At 40.2% G+C, this 27,825-nt stretch overlaps 1 protein-coding gene across 1 annotated transcript in view; it reads left to right on the top strand.

Moving 5' to 3' along the window:
* EIF2AK3 (eukaryotic translation initiation factor 2 alpha kinase 3) overlaps positions 1 to 22,631 on the top strand; it is a 65,590-nt gene extending 42,959 nt beyond the window's left edge. The window contains exons 11-17 of the mRNA XM_082745418.1: positions 3,144 to 3,266; positions 5,360 to 5,509; positions 6,628 to 7,405; positions 10,962 to 11,129; positions 17,339 to 17,440; positions 20,051 to 20,113; positions 21,608 to 22,631. Of these exons, the coding sequence (XP_082601544.1) occupies positions 3,144 to 3,266; positions 5,360 to 5,509; positions 6,628 to 7,405; positions 10,962 to 11,129; positions 17,339 to 17,440; positions 20,051 to 20,113; positions 21,608 to 21,787 (1,564 nt within the window). The 3' untranslated portion in view covers positions 21,788 to 22,631. The remainder of the gene's footprint in view (positions 1 to 3,143; positions 3,267 to 5,359; positions 5,510 to 6,627; positions 7,406 to 10,961; positions 11,130 to 17,338; positions 17,441 to 20,050; positions 20,114 to 21,607) is intronic.
* Positions 22,632 to 27,825: the final 5,194 nt, after the last annotated feature.

The following is a 27,825-nucleotide window of genomic DNA, read 5'->3' on the forward strand; positions in this document are numbered from 1 at the left end:
TTGATCATCAAGATCTTGTTTAACTTTTCCTTTAATGTGTCAATATCCAGGGAAGTAAAACAAAGACTTAGCCCTGAAGTAACTTAAATTTATTCACAGTGATATGTATCCTAAGAGGTATAAAAATAGTGTTATAGAAGTTCAAAATTAAGTTCTTATTCACATAACTTTATTATCAAAGGTGTATTGTGTACTGGGCTTGGTATGAACAGAACCAAATTATTATTGTGTTATTAGAGTGTGATTAAATCTCTATATGTTACTTAATCTTCAATTATTTATTTAGTCTTTATTCTGTCTAGATAAGACGTAGAAAAATGGGGGGAAATACACCAGTAGGTCATTTTTAAATTAGAAGAGGGAGGTGAGTCACATAAAAAGTAGGCAATTCAAATAATTTGAAGGTAAAATAAAAGTAGAGAATCTGTTAGCATTGGTCAGGTTTTCATGCTTTGTGGTACAGGAAGTGGAGCTGTGTTTCCCTTTTCATATTACATGGTTTACTCCTACATTTTCCCTTTGTTTTTATATATTTTCCCTTTGTTTTGATATCATACTTAGTGCTTGGTGATATGGGGACAAGGAAGAGATACAGAACCTTACTGCTTAATATCTAGGGTAATGGTTTTATGACAGAAAAGATTGAAAATTACAGTGAAAAAATATGTGATACTTAGATGATGTGTAGACATAATTTATCTAAGCTGCATTCATACTGTATTATCACAAGCTGAGAATTGACTGTAATCCATTTGTTTTGGCTACAAGTTTCCCAGAGCAGAATTTACCAGGTGACTAAGAAATGGCAAAGGATTTAGAACCCTTTCTGATAAAGATGCTGTAACTAATTATGTCAGTGGCCGGCAACAGCAGCAGGCAGAGAGAGGGAGAAACTAGGGACCTGACAACTCTCACGCGGTAATCCGCCACCGAAGCCATTCACGGGTCATTCAGCATTTTATTCAGCATTTACTCTGAACATCCGAGTGCAGGACTTTCATTTCTGGCTTTGGGAGAAATAAAAAGACTGGGCCTGTGCCAGAGGGGCTTAAAGTCTATGAGGGAAGATAATACTGGACTAAACAAACAGCTAAAAAAAGCAGCAAACTAAGTGACTTAGGCACTGGTTGTAATGATTCAAGAGGGCATTGTACGTGAGGTCACATTTTCATTGAACCTTAAATTGTGAGTTAAGGAAGATTTAGGGAAAGACAGGGAGGAGTAGGTGGAGTGAATAAACTTACATCTGTAAGGCTCTTGTGAGGAGAACTGGAATAATGTACTCTGCAATTGAATTCAATTTAGTTTTCCTTTCACTTTATTCAATGTGGCGAGTACAGCTGATTGTTTTTCAAATCCAGGTGGCTCTATGCTAATGCCTAATGTTTATTGAATGCCTGCTATATGGTGGGCATCATAAAGAACCTGAGCTCTAGGTTCAGTCATGAATTCAAGTCTGAACTTGGTCATTGTGAGTTGGGACCTTCGACAAGATGATACTTCATTTTATAGAGTCTATAATCATATATAAGATGTCTCTCTTTTTAGAAGACGTATTTATTTTCTTTAATATAGGACAATAATGCAATTGGCCCTGCAGGAGTAGGATGTGAATTTCATGAGCTATGTAGTTGGGGAGATGGATCTGTACCGAAGTGCCTTGACTAGCTATTTTTAGGGACGCAGATTATCGTTCTTCATTCTCTGTGAAGGTAATTGGCCCACAGAGGATTGGGATCGATTGCCTCTCCTCAGCTCTGTGCTGTAACCAGCTGAGCCAACTACTAAATGAATGAGTGTGCAAATCCTAAAGTAATAAACTTAGCCTTTTGAGAGACAATAAAGATAATCGAATTCAACTCTCCCCCATATGGCTGGAAGAACAACTTCTAGAGCGTGCATGTGTTCATTTATTTTTTCATTTATTATCTGACTGAGATTTGTTAGACCTTCCACTTGACAGGTAAGGCCAAGTTCTGGAAGTACAAAAAGAAGTATGAATGCCTTCCTGCACTCAAGGCCCCCACAATACAGAGGCAGCAGGGAGAGCGAGCTTTCCACAAATAGCTGCAAGCTATTGAGATTATGTTTAAATAGTTCAAAAAACTATGTGCAAAGTGCTATGAGAACATTGAGACAGGTCTAGGAAGGTTCCAGAATAAAGGGAAAACAGAGGTTCATTAAGTACTAAGAAATAGGCCATCTCAGTAGAGCATCTCAGAAGCAAAAGCCCCAAAGCTGGGAGAGAGCCTGGTACAATCGGCTGGAATCTGGAGCGCAGAGTGAAGAAGTCAGGTGCGGAAGGGAGATGCGGCTACAATGTGTGTGTCAGCCTGTAAGTCACAGATGCGGAGTTAGCTTCTGTCTGAATTCCTCTGGTGGTGAGCACACTGACTCTTGAAGCCACCCAGCTGATTCCACACAGCTTTGGTTACTAGAAAGATTTCTGGCTAAAAGAAAAGAACAATATTTAATAGGATTGATTACATTTTTTTAATAGAATTTATAGAGACTGACATAAAATTAAACTGTGCTTTTTCTTTTTTTTTTTTTAAGATTTATTTATTTATTTGAGAAAGAGTGTGCACGCAACAGAAGGCAGTGAGGAGTGGGGGGACAGACAGAGGGAGAGAAAGAGAGAGAGAGAGTCCTCAAGCAGATTCCCCACTGAATGCAAAGCCTGACATGAGCTTGATCCCAGGACCCTGAGATCAGCACCTGAGCCAAAGCCAGGAGCAGGATGCTTAACTGACTGAGCCATCCAGATGCCCCTAAGCTGTGTTTTTCTAATTGAGTGCAGAATGCGACAGAAGGCAGAAGTTTAGAGAAGGAAGGGTAGAATATTTTGGTAGGTGATGGAAAGTGCTGGACAGGTTAGAACAGTAGTACAGTTGCTGTAAAAACAATCCCAATAAACAGTAGCTTTTTTATTTTTTATAAATTTCCTACAAAGAAGTTAGAATAGGTTTGCTTCATTTATTTAAACAGAAGAGCAAAGAATGCTAGTAGTCGAATTTAAACTACAATTTATTAAAATAAGCTTTATGAGACTTACTGAGTCTATGTACTCTTTATATACCTATCATAAAGTAAGATTGAACTATTACCTTATGAAATTTCCTTTTTTTTTTTTTCTTTTTAAGCTATCTAACAGATTTTGAACCAGTTCAGTGCTTGGGTCGTGGTGGATTTGGAGTCGTCTTTGAAGCCAGAAACAAAGTAGATGACTGCAATTATGCTATCAAGAGAATCCGCCTCCCCAACAGGTAAGGGAGGGTGTTGTTAGTGGGCTTGCAACTTGCGCCATATTGCTCATCTCATAGGCAATATGTCCTTCTTGCTATAGTCTGTACATATAGAAAACATTGTTTCTGACCTTCTGAACCTTAGCTTCTAAGCGCCACCAAGTAACCAGCCGTCGAAAAGGGGTGATGTACTTAGATTGCTTTGCCTTGACTTAAAAAAATATGCCCTTGTTTTTTGATTCTTAAACACTCAGGACTTTTCCAAAGTGGATTATGATGACTCTCATATTTACTATGTAGCACCATTTAAAAATAACCCATGTATTGTGGAAAATAGGGAAAAATATTAAAAATCTTCTGTGTCTTCTCTTCCTAGTAATGCTCACTATTACCATTTTGGGGTATTTCCTTTTATTTTTTTCTGATCATAAATTTACCTAGTTAGTAGCATAGTTAACAATACAGTACAGCTTAATCTGTTGCTTCCTTTATTGTATCCTTGGCAATTTCCATGTCAACAATAGGCTAAGAGTATACATGCTGAAATAAAGTATTTTATGGCTGGATAATAGTCCAGTTGATATATGGGAAATATTTTGTTTAGCTGTTTCTTATTGTTAAATATTTGTGTTTCAAATTTGTTGCAGTTAAAAACAACTTTGTAGTGTCCATCTTTTATATAAATTTTTGACCACATCTGTTTTCATAGGATAGATTCCTAGAAGTAGCATTTCTAACTCAGAACTGTTTCATGCTTAAGATGATGGGCTTTGAGTAATGCATTCTCCATCTATTTTAGAAAGCTCCTATTGATTTTTTAAAAAGATTTTTTATTTATTCATTTGAGAGAGAGGGAGGGAGGGAGAGAGAGCAAGAGCAGGGGGATGGGGCAGAGGGAGAGGTAGAAGCATACTCCCCACTAAGCAGGGAACCTGATATGGGGCTCAGTCTCAGGACCCTGATCATGACCTGAACCGAAGACAAACGCTTAACTGACTGAGCCACCCAGGCGCCCGTAAGTTCCTATTGATTCTTGATTAAATGTGCACTGATTGCTTTGTTGTCTTTGTAACTGGTAGTTAATCAGTCTGTCCAACAGGGACACAAGCCTGGGAGGATTTTATGTACTAATTCTCCTTGGGACTAATTCTTTTCCTTGGTATATAATTTTTGAGTACTTTAAGTATCCATATATGCAGGCACCACGTAGGATATGAAATTAAGCAAAGTTTTTGCCTCCAAGAACGAATGACTCTTTGAGGCTTTTGAATATATATGCAAACAACTGCAGTGCAACAATGGTTGTGACCTGGGGGCTTAGGATAGTAAATAGCTTCTCTTGAAAAAGTGCAGATGTAACTGAAATTGAAGGAGGCACGCTTTTTGGAGGTAATGACATTTGTGCTGGGTATTGAAGAGTAGGCTGTCACTCACACGACAGAGTGTAGCAGAGGGATGGCACTACACAAAATGACCTAACAAAGGCTCAAGGAAAAGCACTTGAAGGTGATATAGAGAAGAGTTAGTGGGATCCCTAGAAATGTGAGATTAGATCTACCAGAAAAATTATCAAAGCAGAAAATCAAATCTGGGTGCTTTTCTAACTAGACTTCATTGTCTGTGATATTCAGTATTTGAGGCTTGCTTTGAACAAATAAACATGCTAGTACAGGTTTTTTGGATGGCAATATGCACCAGTTACATATGTACCAAGTAGGGTTATTCTCCATCCTCCTGAGCTGTCCTCCTGAGCTCTCTTTTCTGAATAGTTCACTTATACCTATTCATCCCCCTATTGAATTGACAAACATTAAGAAGTGGTCTTTATATCTTTAATGGTCTGTAGTCGTTCATTTTTAGTCATCCAGGAAAGTTTTTTTGAATGAAGCAATGTGTTCATAGCACTTATATCTATAAAAAGAAAAAAAAATCCTAAAATACATGTTTTTAAAACTTAACTGTATGGCTTTTTAGAATTGTGCCACTAGGGCTAAGTCATCTGTTTCTAGTTTTAGATTCAAGAGAGAATTTTATTTTCTTATCTCTCACCAAAAATATGATTACTTTTTCCAGTAAGAGTGACCTTCGGTGTTGTCTTTTTCTCTGTATTTCAGGGAGTTGGCTCGGGAAAAGGTAATGCGGGAAGTTAAAGCCTTAGCCAAGCTTGACCATCCAGGGATTGTTAGGTATTTCAATGCTTGGTTGGAAGCCCCACCAGAAAAGTGGCAAGAAAAAATGGATGAAATTTGGCTGAAAGATGAAAGGTAACTTGGTTAGACATAGACTTAAAATCTAGTACTTTTTTTGAAGCTAGTTTTTTTGCTTATGTGAACAAAATTCATCTCTATAACTAGGGAAGAGTTTAGCTTATTTGTTTTAAGAAAAAAATGCTGTTCTCTGTCATGTTTTGGAACATTCTAAAGGCACTTGTTAATTGAAAAGTTTACTTAAAATGAAGAAAAGTTTATATTTTAGACTATGAATTTTAAAAATTATTTGTAGATAGGGCTGTATGAATTGTAATTTGCTAAGGGATTTACAGTGGCTTTTCTCTTTAAGAGGTTCTGTCTGCTTTTGTCACCATTTTTTTATTTTCAATTTTCAGTTTCTCAGTAGTTAACAGTGTACAACTCCTTTAAAACTATTAAACTAATTTAAAGCAAACAGTCTTGAAACACTGCATCAAAAACTAATGATATATTTTATGGTGACTACCTTGACACAATTAAAAAAAAAAACTAGTTTAAAGCTATTTGCAGTTAAAAATACTTAAAGATAATGCCCATATTAAGTATGCTCTGCTATAGGAAGGAAGGCTCTTTTAAAAATGAGTAAATGAGAACAGAGAGGAAGCAGGCTGCATATAGGCTGTTTACCAAATAATTGGCAGTAAAATTCCTGCCTAAAATACGGAACACAGCCCTAGATCCACATGTAGTAACTTGTCCAGATGAAATTTACAGACACAGTCAGTAACCAAACCATGGAAGATCCAAGTGAGGTGGCCCCATGGCTGAGGGCCCTGGTCACTACTGCCCTAATTCAGACAAGGGCTTCGGAACTGTGGCCCCTAAGGAGTCCTTTCCTTGGCTGTCTCTCAGGGCTTTGTGTTTTGCATAAATGCTCTGGCTGCTCTGGCATGACAGTCCCACGTAACTGTTTCAAGTCTAAAATTAAGCTTTCCAGTTGAAATTTTTTAGAAGCAATGAAAGGCATATAATGTTCTTTGTCTCCCATAGTATGTTTTTTATTTCTTCTGTGTGTTGTATGTCATTTGGTACTGGCTTTCATATAGATAAAGCTTTTGGAATAAAGATTGTGGTTCAGATCATTTAATCAGCACATATGTCCTCTCTTCCCTTTGTGTCTGTCCCACCTTCAGCACAGACTGGCCGCTCAGCTCTCCTAGTCCAATGGATGCCCCATCAGTTAAGATACGCCGAATGGATCCTTTCTCTACAAAGGAACATATTGAAATCATAGCTCCTTCTTCACAAAGGAGGTCTTTTTCAGTAGGGATTTCCTGTGGCCAGACGAGTTCTTCCGAGAGCCAGTTCTCTCCGCTGGAATTTTTAGGAACGGACCACGGGGACAGCAGTGAGTCCGCGGATGCCGCGTGCAACCTCCGGGACAGCTGCCTTACAGACTGCGACGCGGGAGATGGTACTCTGGACGGCCATGACGAGGGTCACTCCTTCGAACTGTGTCCTTCTGGAACTTCTCCTTATGAAAGGTCAAGGGAGAGAACATCCTCTTCTATAGTATTTGAAGATTCTGGCTGTGATAACGCGTCCAGTAAAGAAGAACTCAGAACGAAGCGACTGCATCTGAGCAACCACTGCACTAATAAACTAACTGCCCTCCAGCCTTCCAGTAGCCAGTCTTCTTCTGAACCTACATTCTCTGTTTCTCCTCCCAGACCCACCACTTTAAGTTTAGATCTCACTAAAAACACCGCAGAAAAACTCCAGCCCAGTTCCCCGAAGGTGTATCTTTACATTCAGATGCAGCTCTGCAGAAAGGAAAACCTCAAAGACTGGCTGAACAGCCGGTGCACCCTAGAGGAGAGGGAAAGAAGCGTGTGTCTGCTCATCTTCCTGCAGATCGCGGAGGCGGTGGAGTTTCTCCACAGTAAAGGGCTCATGCACAGGGACCTCAAGGTCTGTACTCGTGGAACATCACCCAAGGGGTTCGGTCTGACCCTCTGTGATTGAGAGCAGTACTTTCGATAGTTGTCAGATTTGAACCGAAGGGCCCTGAAGAGCAAAGGAGAGGAAGGGTATCAGAGAGGGGAGCAGAGGCCCAGGGAACCTGCTGCAGAAGGAAGTCTTGTGGTTTGAAACCTTCAGGCAGAGCATGTCTTCTCTCCTGTGATGGGTTCCCTGTCCTCCAGCTAAAAAAGACAAAGCCACCATGAACAGCAGATAGACTGTTTTTCCTAGGAGTTTGGGTAACCCTGACTTAAGTTCCCGAGGGCGCCAAGGTAGCGTGGTGAAGGGGACCCAAGTGGAAGGAGACACATAGTTTCCTTCAATAGCCAGCTCTGAACTGGAGCAAATCGCCAGGCTTTTTGCCCCTATTCTTGAACTATTTAGGCCCTGGGGAAGGGCATGTGAAGCTGGATGGAGAAAGAAAGCAAATAGCCAGGTTACTGTTTGCAGCTCTAAAGCCTTTTATTCTGTTTTCAGTATATACAATATTGAATATTGTGGCAATGTGATATGCTAAATTATATAAGATTCTTACTAAAATACTCAGTATTTCCTGGGTATGTGTTTCTGAAACAATTATATGGAACTCTGACTTGACTAATTTCTGCCGTATTTCATATGCTCATAGTGATCATCAGTAAATGTACAGTGAATATATAAGTACTTTTCCGATGGAAGTAGCTTAAATTATTGAAGTATTTTCAGTTTTGTTTCATGTAACCAAAAACTTTGTTTCAGGCACCAAAGTAGCTACTTGGACATTGATTTCTCATATCAGCTGTACACCTTTAATTCTTGAGTTTGGAATAAGGGGGACAAGAATTAGAATTAGTTCCTATTTTCCAGAGTAACTGTTATTGAATTATTATATAATTACTGTACTTCCGTGATTTTGATGTGGACCTAAACTGACTGACAGGTATTATTCTGCACTGAAGGAAAGGTTCAGAGATGATTTCTTTTGGTTGGAAAAGAGAACACAACTGACTTCCAGAAAGCCAGATACTAACATGAGAGGGTGCTAGCTATATGACTATAGTAAACATTTATCATTTGGTGAGAAACTATTAACTGATTTACACATTCATTTTGTGCTTAGCCCTTACTATACATACAAAATGCCAAGTTGAAAGACAATGTAATTATGTTTTCACTGATAATGAGTATCCTTCTGCTGATTTTATAAAGTTAATGAGCTATTAGTGAATATTTGTCAAATGCTACAACATTGTCTATACAGATTTTTTTCTGTGTTTGTCTCTGCACCAAAAAAATTCTAGGAAGAAAATTAATTTTCCCCTACTTTTTCTAGGAACCAAAAAGTTTGATTCCTTTTTAAAGATACATTATTTTTAACAATTTCTAGGGTACCAGAAAAATTACCTCCAAGATTTCTGTTCCCAGTTTGAATAGCTCTGCATTCTGTTCACTCTGACCCAAGTCTCCGAGCTCCATGTAAAACCTTCTGGCCCTCCCCCGTTTTATACCTTGTTCAATCGTTGTCATTGGCACTTTCCCGCCTCTGATTCTCCAGGTCCTTCCAGTCTCTTCCCTTCACTCTAGCTGGGCTTCACGCTGGGCTTTTCACAGTTCCTTAAGTACGTTGAGTCCTCATAGAGCCTGGTATTTCTTATTTAAATTCTCATCACACTTGTATTATTTATCCTTCAGTTCTGTGTTTCTCTGTTTATTTTGTTCCCCTGTTACATTCCTGTCCAAATGCCTGACATAGTCTATATACTCATATCATTTTATTTGAATAATCTTTTGCTTGCAGCCCAAAAGAAATTTATTGGTCCATATAACTCAGCTTTCCAGGATCCTTTATCTAGGATCAAGTGATGAAGTCGGAAGCTGTCCCCTGTCCCATCACTGTCTCTTGTTTCCATTTTCAGGCATGCTCTCCCTTCACTGGCCTAGGATAGCTGCCAGCATTCTCAGGACTACACATTACAAGTTTCTAGAGGTGGTTGGGTAGATAGGTATGGAGAGAAAAGGGAATGGGAAAAAAGTATCTCTCTCCCCCAGTATCAATCAGAAGTCCTGGGTTTCCTTCTAATTGCTAAGCCAAGGATACATACCCACCTCTAAATCAGTCTCCTGGCCAGGGGATGGAATCGTGCTGATTGACTTCTCTAACCTCTGGATGTAACCTCGGGATAACGTCCAGCTGAAGCATGAGGTTGCTGCACAGTTGGGGAAAAGGGAGTTCTCAAAGTCAAGTCAGGGTATTTCTGGTGGAAGCACAGGGGGTAGATGCTGGAGAACCCCCCCCACACCCAAAAATATCTATTACGGTGTTTAGTAACTAACAACTGACACCAGAAGGTAGGGGAGAGGAGGGAATGTGAAATTTAAGGCATCACAGTCTGTGTTTTCTCTCACATGAGATCATCTATGGGAGAGCAGGAGGTTATTACTATAGATTTTGGTTATATGCAATAACTTAATTGCTTCAAAGCCAGCACTATAGAACTGTATTTTGGAGTTTGAGAATAAAATGGTTTTTGTCTGGCAGTATTTGAAGCCAGATGAAATTCAGTTTCATGAGCTGAATGGCTCTCTTTTTTCTTTATTTTAAGAGCTCTGAATGGTGGTTATGTTAGCCACAGTTAGAGTAGGCGCTGAAGGAAAGATGATCTATTTCACGCAGGGAGGTTTGAGGGCCCATGAGAAATCTAGCTGGATATGTCATATAAACAGTTACATATGAGAGTGTAGAACTCGGGACAGGTCTGGGAGTGTAGGTAAGCATACGGGTATAAAAGAGGCAGCACAAGGTTGTAGTGAGGAGCTCTTATTCCCCTTGGTAGCCTACTTCCCACCCTCAGACACAAACAAAAGGCCAGTTTGTTTCATTCATTCATCAAATAGAAGTGATGGCTACCGTAGGGCAAGGACTTCACTGAATGCTGGTTCTGTGGCAGTGAACCAGAAGTCTTTTTCTTCTGGAGCCAGACCACTTGGGTTCGAATCCTGCTCTACCACTTGCTAGGTGGATACCCTTGGACACTTTAACTTCTCTGGGCCTCAGTTTTCACAGCTGTAAAATGAGGGTCTAAGAGACTAATAGGGTTGTAAGTATTACATGAATTAAACTAGTAAACTGCTTAAAAACAGCTCATGGCACATTACAAGTGCTCTGTATGCATTTACTATTATTACTACTATTATATCATGGTTTCGGTTATAAACATAAAGAGCTTGCCAAAGGAGAGTGTAAAGAATACTGAGATTGATGACTAGGCCCCAGAGAATGTGAATCTGTAAGAGTTTAAATAGATGTTCAGTAAATGCGCATTTCCTCTGCTACCCTTCCCTTTTCCTTACTCTAACAATACTTACTCAGCATTGAAGGATTGCTTTTATTTTCTAATTAGTCTGTTTAATGCTTGAGAACATCTGGTTTCTTGTATTTCTCTTCTGTAGTTATTTCAGTTCTCTTTACTTTCTCTCCTTCTTCATGCACACCTATCATGCTATTGTCTGTCTTATTTTTTTCCAGCCTTCCAATATATTCTTTACAGTGGACAATGTGGTCAAGGTTGGAGACTTTGGATTAGTGACCGAAATGGACCAGGACGAGGAAGAGCAGATGGTTCTGACCCCGATGCCAGCATATGCCAGACACACAGGACAAGTGGGGACCAAGCTGTATATGAGCCCAGAGCAGGCAAGTTTTTTCCTTTCCTTCTGAATTAACAATGGATCTTTGGTTAGCATGGCTCCAAGCTAGATGTGCCCCATAAATCTCCATCCACATTCTTCTTAAAATACCCAGTAAGATAAAATCTGAAAATTATGAAAATTGGTAGTAGGGTTCATAGGTAGCACAGCTAGGGTGCAATTTCTAGAGCCTGAACTGGGGATGGATTAAGAAAATCACAGTGCATAAAACATGCACTCACCCCTGAACCAGAACCTGACAGCAACCCGAATTCAGAAAAAGACTTTGAATGCCTCTCTCCCAAATTTAACACCAATTCTTCTTGTAAACTATGTAGAAAAGAGCCAGCTAAAGCCAGAGGTCCTGTACTGAGCTGCTCATTCCAATAATCACAAGCAACTTCTAGAATGTACCATGGCAGGAAATAGAGGTAGATGAGTTGGGATATGTTGCCTTGTGGGGATGCTTAGTCTCCAAAGAAAAAGTGCTGTGAACAGGACAGAGCCTGGAAGAGTGGTGGGAGCAGGGCATCCTGGGAGCATCAGAGAAGCATGCCCAGCCAGCTAATGATGTTCACAAGCTTATATATGTTTCTATGTTAGCGGTTCTCAAAACTTTTTGGTCTCCATACCTGTTTATACTTGTAAACATGATTGGGAACCCAAGAGGTTTTCATATGGGATTTCATCTATTGATATTTGCTTTAGGGGCACCTGGGTGACTCTGTGGGTTAAAGCCTCTGCCTTCGGCTCAGGTCATTATCCCAGGGTCCTGGGATCGAACCCTACATTGGGCTCTCTGCTCAGTGGGGAGCCTGCTTCCTCCTCTCTCTCTGCCTGTCTCTCCACCTACTTATGATCTCTATCTGTCAAACAAATAAATAAAATCTTTTTTTAAAAAAAATTTGCTGTATTAGAGGATAAAATTGAGAATTTCATAAAAATTTTATTTATTAAAAATAATATTAAACCTATCACATCTTAAAGGTATTTTTATGAAAAATATTCTACAATATAAAAACAAATTAGCAAGAAGAGTGACATTTGTTTACATTTTTTTAAAAAGATTTTATTTATTTATTTGACAGAGAGAGAGATCACAAGCAGGCAGAGAGACAGGCAGAGAGAGAGAAGGGGAAGCAGGCTCCCTGCCAAGCAGAGAGCCTGATGCGGGACTTGATCCCAGGACCCTGAGATCATGACCTGAGCCGAAGGCAGTGGCTTAACCCACTGAGCCACACAGGTGCCCACATTTGTTTACATTTTTATAAATCTCTTTAATCTCTCACTTAAAAGAGCGAATTCTCTGGGAGCCTAGGTGGTTCAGTCGGTTAAGCATCTACCTCTGATCTCAGCTCTGGTGTTGATCTCAGGGTCGAGTTCAAGCACCTCATTGGGCTCCACACTGGGCATGGACCCTACTTAAAACAAGAACAGCAAAAAGAGCTAGCTTCTCATATCGGCTTTTACATTTAATCTGTTGGTGTGTTATATTGGCTAAAGTAAATGAAGAAAAGCTGACCTCACACAGATAGATAGTTGGAAAGGGAGGAATATTTAATAGCATGTTCAGGTAATTTGGGTTGTCTTTGATAGTGCATCAAGACTCAGTAAGTGATAGTTTCTTAAAAGTTATTTGCCCAGGAAGCCTGGGTCGCTCAGTCAGTTAAGCATCTGCCTGCCTTTAGCTCAGGTCATGATCCCAGGGTCTTGGGATCAAGCCCCACATCTGGCTCCCTGCTTAGCAAGGAGTCTTCTTTTCCCTCTGCCTGCCACCCCCCCTCACTTCTGCTCTCTTTCTCCGTCAAATAAATAAATAAATAAAAGCTTCAAAAAAAAAAGTGATTTGCTGTGTGGAAATAAAAGCTTCAAAAAAAAAAAGTGATTTGCTGTGTGGAATCCAAAACACTATCACTATATTCTGTTACTTTAACATCCTTTGGTCTTTTTTGCACTGTGAATGGATCTCTCACCCTTGCACAATTTTGTAACATTGTGCATCGGTAACTTGAGAACTCTTGGTTCCCTAAGTTATGCAACTTTTCCAAAAATTGTCACAATTCATTATACAGTATTTAAAAAAAAAAAAAGTCACTTTGATTAATATCACCACCAATCTCACCAGAAAGGCTTTAGGTATTAAGAAGTGATCCGGTTCCCCATGACTTTTCCAAAATTCTGATTTCATGTCAAAGCTCAATTTTTATCATTGGCTACAAATACCGTTCAGTTTTCCTTGAAATGCCATTCTCACTTTGTTCATCTTTAAGAAAATGTCTGCAGAGTATCCAAGTCAGAATAACCATAGTTCATCATCAATTGTTGCTTCAAGTCAAAATGGTGAACGAATGAGAAAAGTGACTGATTTAAATTGTAATTCCAACAATTGCACAGTTGCTTTGTTTTGAGACAAGCACTATGCTTGGATATGGAGCAGAAGAAATGCTTTATGAACACCTGCCATTTTGTCATGCAGAATATTATAAAGATGTATATCTAAGGGTCGAGATGTAATCAGATTAAGGATTTTTACTGCTTCAGCAAAGACATTTTGATTGAAACTGTCTTTTTTGTTGTTAACTGTGAGTATATAGCGTTGAAGCACCCTTACTAGTACTACAGTTTGGTGTTGCTGCCTTGCTTCCCGCTAAGGTTCCAGCAGCACCCATGTTAGCACACAGAAAGGATAAATCCTGCCTTGTATTATTATGAAATAGCCTTGACCCTGCAGACCTCCCAAAAAGATGTTAGGATTTTCAGGAATCTGTAGACCAAACTTTGAGAATCTATGGGTTAGATTATCTTTGGAAGGTTCTATCACAGACCAGTCATAGGAATTGCCTTTGAAAAGAAGGATTTTATTTTACTGTTATGCAATATCCTTTTTTACTCTTTGAGTTTTTACATTATCCAAGTGTTTATTCTTTCTGTTTAATGTTTTTTTAATTAAAAAAATTTTAGATGCACTTACCAGATTTGTGAGACTCAAAACATGATGTTTGTGGGAGCACATTTTCAAAATGGAAAGTTCTGTTTACAAATGTGTTCTTTGAGAAATAGGGTTTGTAGTGGAAATTTCAAAATTAATAATAAATGGATATTGTTCATATATCAAGAGTCTTTACATACAAAATGAGGTTCTTTTGTGATAGATTTACTATTAAAATACAAAAACAAAAAGAATATAAAGAGCCCCATAGTTAGACATCTTGAATTGCAAAGCTAAAAGACAAATGATATAAGTATTGAGGTAGGAAAAGAAGGTTTTTTAGCTTTTTCCTATAGCACTCAGTGCTAGAAGACAATAAAGCAACATGTGTAATTTTGAAGAAAAAATTCCTGCATGAATCTGGCCACAAAGCTACTCACGTCTGAAGAAATCAAGCATTATTAAATAGATAAGAGTTAAAAAGAATCTTTTAAGTAAAAAAAGCAAGTTCAGGAATAATGTGCATAGTATGCAACCTTTTGTGTAAAAGAGGAAAAGATAAATGTGTATTTTGCTTATGTTTATATAAAGGAACTCTGGGAGGATGTGCAAGTAACATGGTTTTGTGCAGAGGAGAAGTAGCTGGTGGGGGTGGGAACTGGGCATTTGAGGCACAGGTGGGAGGGAAAAATACATGCTGCTTTGTGAACCAGGTGAATGTGTTACCTATTGAAAGTGAGTATAAGGGGCAGTTGGGTGGCTCAGTCAGTTGGGCATCTGCCTTCGGCTCAGGTCATGATCCCAGGGTCCTGGGATTGAGCCCCTCATTGGGCTCCCTGCTCAATGGAGAGCCTGGTTCTCCCTCTCCCTCTGCCTGCTTCTTTGCCTACCTGTGCTCTCTCTGTCTATCTCTCTGTCAAATAAATAAAATCTTTTTAAAAAGAAAGAACTGATACCAGTGGAATGATAAAGCCACATGATGGTAGATTTTAAGTGTCCTAAGTCAAAAAAGATACCCTCTGTAGCAAATCTACTTAAAGGGAAAAACCACAAGTAAATTTAGAAGTTAGCAAGGATACATGTAGCAGAGATTTCAATTTATGAGACTGTTATTAAACATAGTTGATCATTCACAACCAAAGGTATCCAGACTGGCTTAAGGAGGAAGAGAAAGCTGTTGGCCCCGTAACTGAATCATCCCGGTCAAATGGTGTGACCAGGACTTGGTGAAAGGAGAAATTAAAACTGTATGAAATGTGAAAATACTATAAATATATGTTTCTGTGCATAGGAAGAAAAGATCAGAATGAAGAGCCAGAAAATGTCATCAGCCACTGCTTCTGTGTAGGAGGCTTTGAAAGATATTTTGGACTTGTCTGTATTTTCCAATTTTTCTACATAGGCACAGATCAGAATTAACACTAATGTGCTTTTAATAGTATGATTTTATTTTTTCCTAATTATTCAAGAGGCTGGAAGTACACCTTTACACTCTTAAGTATTATGAAAATGGGAATGACTAAATAAAAGGCCTCTTGAGTGCCTGGGTGGCTCTGTGGGTTAGGCCGCTGCCTTCGGCTCGGGTCATGATCTGAGGGTCCTGGGATGGAGTCCTCATTGCATCATCTGGCTCTCTGCTCAGCGGGGAGCCTGCTTCCCCCTATCTCCTCTCTGCCTACTTGTGATCTCTCTCTGTCAAATAAATAAATAAAATTTTATAAAATAAAATACTTCTCATTATATATAATCTATTCTCTATGTAAGAAATATAGAAATGTGTAAAGAAAAAAATAAAAATCCCTTACTTAAAAACATCTCTAAAACATTACCAGTCATCATTAGTTCTTTCTAGTATATGTATACACATCTTACAACATGTGTTTACACATACCTTATTTTGGAAAACAAAATTGGGATTCTGGTCCAGAAAACTTTGGATATTAAAATCAAGCCTTTCCTATCATGTTTTTAGAGAATAGTTTTTGGTGTGCAGTATTCTCTCTTTTGAGGAATGTATTCAACATTTGATTTGGACATTTTTAGTTACTTACAAACTTTGCCCTTAAGAGCGTCACCTAAATAACTCTCCCTATGTACTAATCTCTCTCCACTTTTCCACTACCTTTGGGCAGATGAGATTAAATAGGACTATTAAATGAAAGTCAGCGTTTATTGCCAAGTTGCTTTTCAGGAAGGTGTGTTAGTTTAGATTTTCCAAATACTGTATGAGGGTGTGCTTCTCACCATACCTCTGTAAGCTCTGTCTTTGAGCATACTTTTTAGAGGGGAAGGTCATGCCATTGATGTGCTCATTGAAACTTTGGATCTGATACTCTGTGCACACAGAGGTGGGCTGGCCGGCAGAAGGAGCCAGGGAGACGGGTGTCAACTACCCTTTAGACAGGAGGTGGCAGAGGTAGGAGGTGGAGGAGGGCTTGGAGTCCCCCCATTAAGAAATGCCTCTTTGGAGTGGTTTCAAAGTGATGCCCTTCTCTAACGTTTGCCAAATATGAAGTTCTGTGCCTAGGGTAATTTTCACAAATAAAAGAGTTCTTCTAAGTCCCAGGAGGTCACTTTTAATTTGAATGAGGCTTTGTTTAATAGAGTAGTTGGGCTGTAATTCTTCTGTTCATCTTAACAAGTAAGTTTTTATTGAGGTCTTTCTCTATACTTAGCCCAGTGCAGGATGATGGGAACACAAAAGAGGCAGTTCCTTCCCTCCAGGACTTTATAATCTGGTTGTGAACAATAAGAAATAGACACATGTAAAATACAACTAAGAATGCAAAGTAGTCCATAATTAAGTGCGTTAATGAGGGCTAACCGCAGTTGATGAGTGGTTTGGAGTAATGAAGATTTTCTCATAAAAATGGGTGAGGTCTAAGATGATTAGAAATGAGAGATCTGCTTTAGATAGTGTTGGCTTTGAAAATCTTCACCTCGGGGGCAGTGGAGCAGCTTTTACTGGCTCCCACAAACTTTTTTTAGCATTGCAAGGCTCCAGGTTTCTGCGGGGCCTATTTTACTGATGCATATCTCTGAGCAGTACCTGGGCTTTCCTTCTGTAATGCTGAGTAGTTTAATTACTCTTGCTGTAGTGAGTTAAAGAAAAGAGGCTGCAGAGATCATTAACTCTTTGCTAACGTTTTTTTTTTTTTACCTGAACAGTTACATCTAAACCCAGGAAGTAACTAGGTCAAACTTTGGGTTTCACTAATGCAGTGTTACCAATTTGTATGATCTGTCTTAATTTTTTTCTAATATTTCTTCTTTATGTGGTATTTCAGATTCATGGAAACAACTACTCTCATAAAGTGGACATCTTTTCTTTAGGCCTCATTCTGTTTGAATTGCTGTACCCATTTGGCACTCAGATGGAGAGAGTCAGGGTAAGTTCCGTCCCCCCATTCAAAACAGGTAGAAAAAGAAAATATTCTTAAATTTACAAAAGAAAGCGTTTTAAAAGAAGAGTTAGTCATTCTTAATACCAGCAGAGTAGTTCACTGCAAGTGGAAGAATTCATGTGAGCATTATAGGGAGGGTTTGTAGACTGTTTGCTTCCATTTCAAGCTCAGTCTTCAAAAATCACTTGTTTGTTCCTTGTTGTCACTTCATACAAAATCCTGCACTCGGTAAATTTGTAATAAGTGGAAAGCGAGGGGAACCTCAGGGTAATGGAGCTGGAGAGGAAGTGACATGGTAGTCATTGGTCAGAGAAGAATTTTCTAGAAGGCAAGTGACTATACACTCATACACTTAAAAACTGACAAAATAAACATAATTAGTTGGGGTTTTTTTTTCTCTCAAAATAAACCATGACCATGGCTTTTGGCTTTTGAGGAAGACTCCTAAAAGTCTTATAAAAGGAGGCCAGTCACATTTACCCCATTGTTCACAGGTCACTCTCAACAGTTCTAACCTTTGTCCCAGGTATATATCTCCAATATTTTCAAAGTTTATGCGCTTATCACCCTTTCTGTATCAATTTTACTTCTTATTTGACTCCTGTCCATAGCAGAAGAGGATGTAGTATTCATATAGAACTGAAGGGCTCATATGTTCTAACCAAAGGGATCTACCAGGTGCTCCATCCAATAAATGGGGAAAAAAAGAAGAAAATTTAAAAACCAGAATGACTAAATATCAAAACATTCTAAAAGCTTCTAGAAGGATATGAAATGGGCCCAATATATGTAAAATATCAGAATCATACAGCATCAAAATTTATGTAGTTATAAGTGCATCAAAGAACCCTATCAAGAAAATAAAAATACAACATACAGAATGGGAAAAACATTCATGAACCACATATCTGATAAAGCCTAGTAACCCAGAACATAAAAAGAACTATTATGACTCAACAAAAAGACAAACAACCCAATTAAAAAATGATTAAAGGACTTAACTAGACATTTCTCCCAAGAAGATACACAAATGGCCAGTAAGCACAACATCATTATTCATTAGGGAAATACAAATCAAAACCACAATGAGATGCTACTTCACAGCGTTTAGGACAGCTGTAACGAAACAAAACAGAAAAGAAGTAGTGTTGGCAAGGACGCAGAAAATTGGAAGCCCCATATATTGCCGGTACGAATGTAAAATGGTACAGCTGCTATGGAAGCAGTTTGACTGTTACTTAGAAAATCAAACATGGAGGGCCCCTGGGTGGCTCAGTCAGTTAAGCGTCTGCCTTCAACTCACTCCATGATCTCAGGGCCCTGGGATCGAGCTCCTCATTGGGTTCCCTGCCCAGCGGGGGAGTCTGATTCTCCCTCTGCCTCTGCCCCTCCCCGAAACTCATGCTGTTGAAGAGCTGGTGCCTCATTCTTTGACATGAGATCTTTGGAACTGTTTTGTTTTCCCTTCTGGAAGCTCTTAGGGCTCTCCCTTTATCAGCGCTGTTATGACATTTAGTCCTTTCATTGGTCTCCCCCTCCCCATTTATTGTACTTAAACAGGTAGGTCCCTTCAGTTAGAAGATGTGACTCTCCGTTTTAATAAATTTCTTGTGTTAGTTTTTGATAAATTCTTCTCCACTTTTTCTGTTTTATTTTTCTGGAATCCTGACTTAATCCTATAAATGCCTAATCTTTTTTTCTCCTACTTCCCATTTGTTTGTCTCTCTATGTACTGTTCTTTGCAAGAGTTCCTTAATTTATTCCAATTTCCTAATTTTGTATTTTAACAATCCAGTTTTAATGACCAAGATTGTTCCTTTTTATAACATTTCATTCTTTTTACATGGATTCAGTATTTTCTCTGAGAATCTCAGTTATGTGTATTTATATGCTTTAAGTATTGTCTCTTTCTTCTGGAACATAAAGAGAATGATAATATATATGAAGATTTCCTAATGAACTTTCAAAAGCTTAGTTTTATACTCAGTAATTAGCACAATTGATTTGAGGTGTGTGTGTGTGTCTGTGTCTATGTGTGTGTGTGTTTGACTCAAAAAAGAAGAAGAAGAAGAAAAAGAGGGGTACCTGGCTGGTTCAGTTAGAAGAACATGTGAGTCTTGATCTTAGGATCATGAGTTTGAGTTCCATGTTGGGCAGAGAGATTATTTAAAAGAGAGAGAGAGAGAGAAAGAGGAAGAAAGCATATACTCTTTCATATACAATACAAAGAGGCTAGATACTAATAGAAAAAATTACTCACTTAAGGGCACAAATTGTATACTCATGAATAAGTTTTTTTTTTTACACAAATCAGTCCATTCTCAGTTAAAATCCAGGCATCAGTATAATATGTACAATTCAAGCATAATTATATATGAAGTGTTTTCTGGATTTTGATGATTTGGTGGCATGTAGATCTGTGCTCAGGAAACACTGTGTAGATTATGAGGTCAGGAAAAGCTGTTGGTAAGTTTTCCATCTGTTTAATATTCAACCTTTCTTCTTCATCATTCCATTAGAGTATCAAAAAATAATTTTAAATAAATGGATCTACATTTAAAACATTTAAAAGTTAACACTTTTCTTTCTTTGTAGATCTTAACTGATGTAAGAAATCTCAAATTTCCACCACTGTTTACTCAAAAATATCCTCGTGAGGTTTGTATGATTCTAATCTTTCATTTTCTTGAGAATCAAATTTAGAACTTCAAGGATTCTTAGCAGTTAATTCATCAGTTTCCCATTTTACAAATGAGGAAGCCAGAGGCGTAGGGAGGAGAAGGACCTGATCCCAAGAGCACGCAACTTGCTAAAATCACAGATGGGAACCCGGGCCCAGGGTCCTCGGCGGAGTCCTTGTCCTGGTGCTCTGTGGTCCCCGCTGAGTGATGTGTAGATTGTAGTATCCTTTTGCTTCAGTAAGGTTGAACTCCTAGCACATTCAGGGGAATCGAGCCGCTGCTGTGGCTATGCCACTGATTTCTCTATTTTAGTGAATTTGGGAAGGATCTTAAAAACAGGCTTCTTTCTTTACAAAGGAGGGGTTTTCACTACTGTCCATTGACTGGAGCTAAAGCGCTTGGAACAACGCAGTAAAATGGCTCAGAAGAGTAAATTAAACTGGTCTTGATGGCAAAAATTGTGTATAATGAGCCTTTGAAGTTTGTTTTTGTTACTTTTGTCATTTTTATTCTATAATATATTTGGTCCACAAACACATCATTTTATAATTTACACATAGATCCATTCTGAATTTTTGTAAATAATTAAACTGAGGCAAGTTAGACTGCCTGTTAATTATCAAGTTGGGAACAGTCTAAATTTATCTTTCAGGATTGTAAGTATAATAAAGGATTGCATTAGAAAAATGAACTTTATAGGGGCTCTCGGTTGGCTCAGTCAGTAGAGTGAGCGACTCTTGATCTCAGGGTTGTGAGTTTAAGTCCTCACTTGGTGTTGAGCCTACTTAAAAGAAAATAAAATATTTTTTAAGAAGTACTTTATAATACAGAGGTACACTAAGCTAAGATGAAATATATTTTATTAAAAATTACTTTGTTACATATTTTGCAAAACTGATGACTCAGTTTCCAAGGAGGCTTATAAGAATATATGTTACATTAAGAAGGGCTCAAAAAAAAAAAAACAAAAAAAATCAAGGAAAGAGGTTAAGTACTGATCTCTGGCATGATTATTTTTAATTAAAATTTTTATTGAGATAATTGTACATTCACATGATTATAGATTTGTTGTAAGTTATATAACACAGTTATAAGATAGAATTATTTTTAAAATCAGATTATGTCTGTGTTAAAAGGATATGATTTAAAACTGTTATATGTTAGAAAAAACAACCAATTACCACAAAATGGTCTATGTTTATTTGGAGCGGGGATTGACAAACTATGTCCCACAGGCCAAATGCAGCCTGTTGTCTAATTTTATAAAGTTTCATTGGGACACAGCCGTACCCATTTGCTTACTTATTTTCTATGGCTGCTTTTGTACTTTAATGGCAAAGTTGAGAAGCTGCATCAGAAACTGGCCTGCAACCTAACACATTTAGAGAAAAATTGTTCTGACTCCTAATTTAGCAGACTATTTCATGGTCTAAACCTGGCCCTTCATTTCAAAACGCTTATTATATTTCAGTATGTGATGGTTCAAGACATGCTCTCTCCATCCCCCATGGAACGGCCAGAAGCTACCACCATCATTGAAAATGCTGTATTTGAAGACTTGGAGCTTCCAGGAAAAACAGTACTCAGACAGAGGTCTCGCTCCATGAGTTCATCAGGAACAAAACATTCAAGACAGTCCAGCAGCTCCTAGAGCCCTTTGCCAAGCAATTAGCCTTAACTTACGCTCGCACCCCTAGCAGGTGACACAGAATACTGTCCGGGGAATGTGGCTCTCCAAAATTGTGAACTTGAAAATTTTGTTCTTTGCTCAATTTTATTTTGGACTACTTTTTCTAAGTCATATTTAAACTGGATTTGGGGGCATGACCTAATTTGAGCCAACTCTGAACTGCTGAACTCCAAGGGAGGGCTATCCGTAAATCATATGTGGTCCTTTTTCTTCAATGGTCTCTTGAAACTGGCTGGCCAAGCTTGATAGCCCTGACCTTTGCCTGGGGAGATAGAAACAATCCCTGAAACAAAAAAAGAGAATTAAAAGGGAAATATTTTTATAGCACAGAAGAAAGTTCCTACATGTGGTAACTACATTGTTCTAGAAATACGCTTTCTAGAGGCAAGATGATGATTTTGAAATCATCTTTTTGAAATCATGATTTTGAAACTAATTTCCAAAAAAGCTGACTCCATGTTTGTCCTGGTGTGTAAAGGAAGAAAGAATCTGCACTATTTTGGAGGACGAGTAGCACAAATTGTATAATGGTTTATGTCCATAGCTAGTTTTATAGTGATATTTGCAGCATTAAATAACTTTATTCCTTAGATGGTTCTAGGGAGAATTGAAGACCTTTTTTGTACTTTTACCTCCAATAAAGGGAAAATGAAGCTTTTTGTGTAAATTGGCCAAAAGTTTGGTTTGGGGAAGTAAAAAGCCGTAGTAAGACATGAATCATATATTACAACTAACTTCTTCAATTATGAACTTTTTAAACCTAATGAAATCTTAAATGTTTATGTGTAATCCTGTAGGTAGTTACTTTCCCAAAACTGATCATAGATAACAGTTTCATCCTCTAACTTGCTAACATGTTTTTATTTTTCACTGTAAATATGTTTATTTTTTATTTATAAAAATTCTGAACTCAATCCATTTGGGTTGGTGGTGTACAGAGCACACATAAGTGCATTAAGTATTGTGACTTCTTTCAAGTCTAAATGATTTAATAAAACTTTTAAAAAATATTTATAGTTGATGCTTATTTTGGGGGAATTAGCCCCAAGTGGTAGTTTTTCAAAGTTACAAAACGGGTCACGGGTCTCGGAAGGGTCATAACCCTACTTTCAAGAAAACTTTTCCTCACCTATTCCAAGCAGATGTGCCTTCTCTGTTCTTTCCCCAAGACTTAACAAAACCCAGTCTTTTTCAAAAGTCACTGGACTCATAACCAGGAGATGTTTGCTTGGTGCCTATTCTATGCCCCGAACTGGGGACAGAAAGAGGACCCCGCCCCGAAGGGAGACCTTGCAGAGACCAAGGCTGGGACAATGCCAGCTGTGCTGACGTCACAGCATGTCTGGCACATCCCCCATGGAGGCATGTGGCCTAATGGGCCGGCAAGGCACTCACCAGCCCGACACAACTTTTCGAGACGAAAATGCACGATGACTACCATTTTACACACAAGTCACACCTGCCCTGCAACGGTCATGAGCAGTGTGTAAGCTGGAAAAATACATCACAGGTGTCTGTGCCCTCTACTCAGACCCTGCTTTGCAGGTACAGATTGGACGCGGTCTTCCTGCCGGGGTTCCACTTGGCTTCCGGCCAGCCCATCTCCCTCTCTCTTCATCTCATGGTCAGCCTCAGGTCCCATTACCCCTTTCCTCTTGACTCTGGGAAGAGACCAATCACTCTCTTCCCAGCCTGCCCCTCTCGGTCCCAGCTGCAGGCTCTCTCAGTCACAACCTTGAAGCTGGCCGTGGCAGGTGTCATTATTACCCTTCTGGTGAAACTCGGGTCCCAGAAAGGATGCTACGATGTGCCCGGGACCACAAAGCCAGAGCAGAACTGGGACCCAAACACAGATATTCCAGTTTCCAGTCAGGGTTTTGCCTACTCTCATGCACCAAGCTGTCTGAGGATTTGCAAATTTCTTTTATGACAAAATCTGCCTCCCCCTTTTTTAAGATTTATTTATTTTATTTTCTAGAGAATGTGAGCAGGGGGAGGGGCAGAGGCAGAAGGAGAGAGAGAATGTCAAGCCAACCCCCGCTGAGCCTGGAGCCCAAGGCAGGAGGCCATTTCACGACCTGAGCCAAAACCTACTAAAGTCAGCCGCTTCACCTCAACTTGACAGAGCCACCCAGGCATCCCAGGCCTACTTTCATTTTAATTCTGTGTGCACCTTTGCTGGCTACCAGCAGGAAAGCAGGCATGGGAAATGGAGGGGCTGGGCCAACGGGCCCTAGCAGGTCCTCAGCGTAGCCAGGACAGAGTCCCCTGCATTCTCCCCCAGAACCCTGTCTCCTGACTCCACACCTTTCGGGTTGTTGCTTTTTAGGTACTTTTCCGAGCCCCCTTGCCTCCACATTTGCCTCTCCTTCTAGCACATTGTGCTTAATAACACTTACCATCAGTCGGCTGCAGATGAGCCTGACCTCTGGTACAGATCAGCCTTCTTACTAGCAAAGGCCCTGGAGGGTAGGGGCGCACCTTCTGTCACCCCGACATGTAGCCTAAAGCTTCGTTGCCTGATGATAAAGCCCAGGGGGTGAATTCAGAGAACATCTAGCTACAGCCCTCGGAAAGTGATCAGATGAGGAAGGAAAGAAATGTACCGGTCACTGCAATAAAAATTTGACAAAAATGGGGGAAAAGAGAGTTGAACAATCCTAATGCTAAAAACACAAGTCTCACACCCTGGAAGTCTCCTAAAGGAATGAAGCCTTAGGCTTTAATTTAAATGAGAGGAACAATAATAGCCTGGGACACTTGGCACAATGGGGCTCTGCCTGATAGGGGGCCCCCTTTGGCTCCTTCCTCAGCTGTCACTGTGGGGCTTGGCATCCAGCACCTCCAGCCAGGTCCACAGGGGGTGGAATGCGGTGGAAGAGCCCTGCAGGCCTACTGACAGGCTGCCAGGAGAAAGCACCCGCACAGCTTCCAGCTTCTAGGCTCCGCCTTCATGGAAGGAGACAGTACTGAAGAGAGTGCTGGTCCCAAGGTCGGGAGGACCTTGAGAACTTTGAAAGTCAGCTACCCACTCTGCCCTCTGCCTCCCAGAGGTAGGCTGAGAAGCAGACATTAATGATACTGGGGGTGGTTTTCTTTTTCCATATTGTTTCTCACACATAACTTTTCTCTGGATGCGTTTGCACCAAAAGTAATTCTATTTCTATAAGAACGTGGACATGGAACAAGTTTCCAATCTAACCACGAGCCATAGAGGGACTTGGTCCTACTCCTGGAAAAGTCAAGGACTAAGCAGAAAATGCTGGATTTTTCTGGTCCATCTCTGGGGACAATTTGCTCCTTCCATAGCTAAATTTATGAGGCACTGCTTAAGGACACTTCCTTATCCATATTCTATTCATGCACCTAAGGTAGCTGCCCCCAGGGGGCTCCTCTTCTCTCTCTCACACACACACACACACACACCCCAAATAGGTGAGGTCTGAGATAAAACAAACATTCTCTCACCTGTAAAGGCATTCCCCTCTTCCAAACAGACAACACATTATGAAAACAACACAACGTGGATCCACAGGTGACTGACAAAAACCTACCAAATACGATAAAATTCAACCGCATTATGTCTCATGATGCTTTTGCCATAAGCGGGTTTTAAATTCAAGTGGACAAGCGACTTAAAACAATAAACATGGGGCAATATGTGCCCGACTGCTTCCAACAAGTCTTGGCATCCCTAAGCCCTCCCTGAGCACCCCCCCTTTTGGGGAGCCGCAGAGGCTCACTAAGAAAAGATGGAGGAAGGCAGCAGGAACAGCCCAGAGGAAAGGCTTGTGAGGAAGGGGAGGAAGGAAGAAGAGAGCTCTCCGTGGTGGGAGTGGAGAGAATAGATGATTTTGAAGATCATTTTTGAGACAGAAAAGCCAAGACCCTGGCAGTAACTGAACACAGGTCAAGGAGAAGCTGGCTCCCCGATTTAGGGTGCAAGACCTTGGATAGAATCCAGAAGAACGAGGGTGGGCACAGAGGTGCACTTTGAAATATGACGAGTTTCCCAGGACTCCGCGGTAAAAACCTGGGGCTTTATTCTGGAGGAAACCGGAAGTCATCGCAAGTTGCTGAGCTGAAAAAGGACATCATGATATCAGAAGATTGCCAGAATTACTGTGGCAATGAGGAAGCGGATTGACTGGAGGGAGAATTAGCTGGAGTCGGTGAATCAGCGAGATAAGAGGCCCCAGAGCCAGGTCAGTGGGAGCTGAGAGATGTCCTTTGTCCAGCCATACCGGTGGCGCTGGCCCCCAACAGCCCAGAGGAGGATCCTTTGCCACTGCTCTGAAATATTGCATCCTGAAGGATTTCTCCAAAGGGGGTGCTTCAGGGCATGGCTCGCCATCTGCCTCCATCTGAAAGGACATGTGCTTTTAAAGAGCACCCAGAGAGCATTGTCAGGTCGGCAGCAACTTTGGGATTGGTTCCTGTCCTGCTAGGAGCAAGAATGCGGGCGGGAAGAGGAGAAAGAACAGTATCATTTGCTGGCACAGGGCTCAGGGGCCCCCAGGAGGACTCTGGGAAAATGTTCACTCTCCAGAAAGGTCACACATCTGCCCAGAGGCAGGGAGAACGTTTGATACTGAGAAGGAATGAAGCGGAAAAGATGTTCTCTGTCTCCATTTAAAGAAATACTCAGGATCATGGCCACATAAGTAAGGATACGATACATTCATACTATGGATATATGCAGACAAGTCAGCAGCATAAGTGGGATTATGAACAATCTATTAAGCAGATGAATGACAAATCTGCAGGTGGCAGAGACGTGGGAGTGGCAGGAGTGCTACCAAATCTAACAGCCTCTGTATCAGAGTAAAGGAAGTATTTCCATAGGCATAAAACTTTAGAAGTATCTGCACCTTCCGCAATGCCACCCTGGTTAACTTCAGGGGGTGGGGGTTGGAGGAGGGGGGAGGGGAGATTATTCACTTCAATTAACTTTATAACAATATTCTTTTTCTTCCAACAGATGTACTACTTTCAGGATTAATAATATCAAATGAACAAGACAAGAAAAAGGAAACCAATAGGCAGCATTTACAGTATGTTCATTGATCTCATCGTTGTACCCGCTCTATAATCTAGAAGGATTTAACATGGTATCACTTAATTCTGCTAGGACCTCTGCAACTCAGATCTTTACATTGCTGTTTTGCATGTGAGGAAGGAACACAATTATCAAAATAACTAGAGTAACAGCGGGGAGCACGTAATAAGGCAGCATCCCACCACCTTCTTAGCATAACAATTCCCTTCAATCCAGAGCGCATTTGGAGGAGTGACAGGTGACAAGACCTCACCCGGTTTTGGCATCGCTGATGGCCACATGCCTATTTACTTGTTTACAATTTTCCTTGCACTGTTTCAACAGCAAATAACAAGTGGTGAAGATTCTGGTAAGAGATATAATAAAGTTTAGCACAGAACCTGGGAAGTAGTAAGCACCCAGTTAGTAGATAAATCACGACCTCCGTGTCCTGAACTCCAAAATGGGCATAATTGGGCAAGACTTACGGTGAGGACAGGATCACGCAGATACGTGCCTATATGCAATTCGATGATTTTAAGACCCGAGGGAAAGATACAGAGAGATACGCCGGCTAATTACTGTTGGGTACTCAGGGAGCAGAAAGGAAGGAAACAGGAGGTCAAGAAAGAAAGATAAACCGTTGCACAGAAATGCAGATACTGAATATGCTGGAACAAGGACTAGAGAGGCTGGCATTTGATCACGTGGGGATACCGTGTCATGCAGATGTGAAAGTCTGGTTATTATTAAACCAACCAAGGAGCGTCCTTTGTTACTCTGAGGAGTTCGGGGCTGCCTGTGGAGCCGGGCGAGGGGCTAGGGTTTGCTAATTCCTGCCTTCTTCAGGACTTTGACCCCAAGGAGCGGATCAACGGGGCAGCCTGCGAGTCTACCCTCGATTGCCTCCGCGGGGAGCCGGGGCGCAGTGTGGCCAGGGGGTCTGGAGATCAAAGACATG

The sequence above is a fragment of the Mustela nivalis genome (assembly GCF_964662115.1).
Source record: "Mustela nivalis genome assembly, chromosome: 8".
NCBI classification, from domain to species: Eukaryota; Metazoa; Chordata; class Mammalia; order Carnivora; family Mustelidae; genus Mustela; species Mustela nivalis.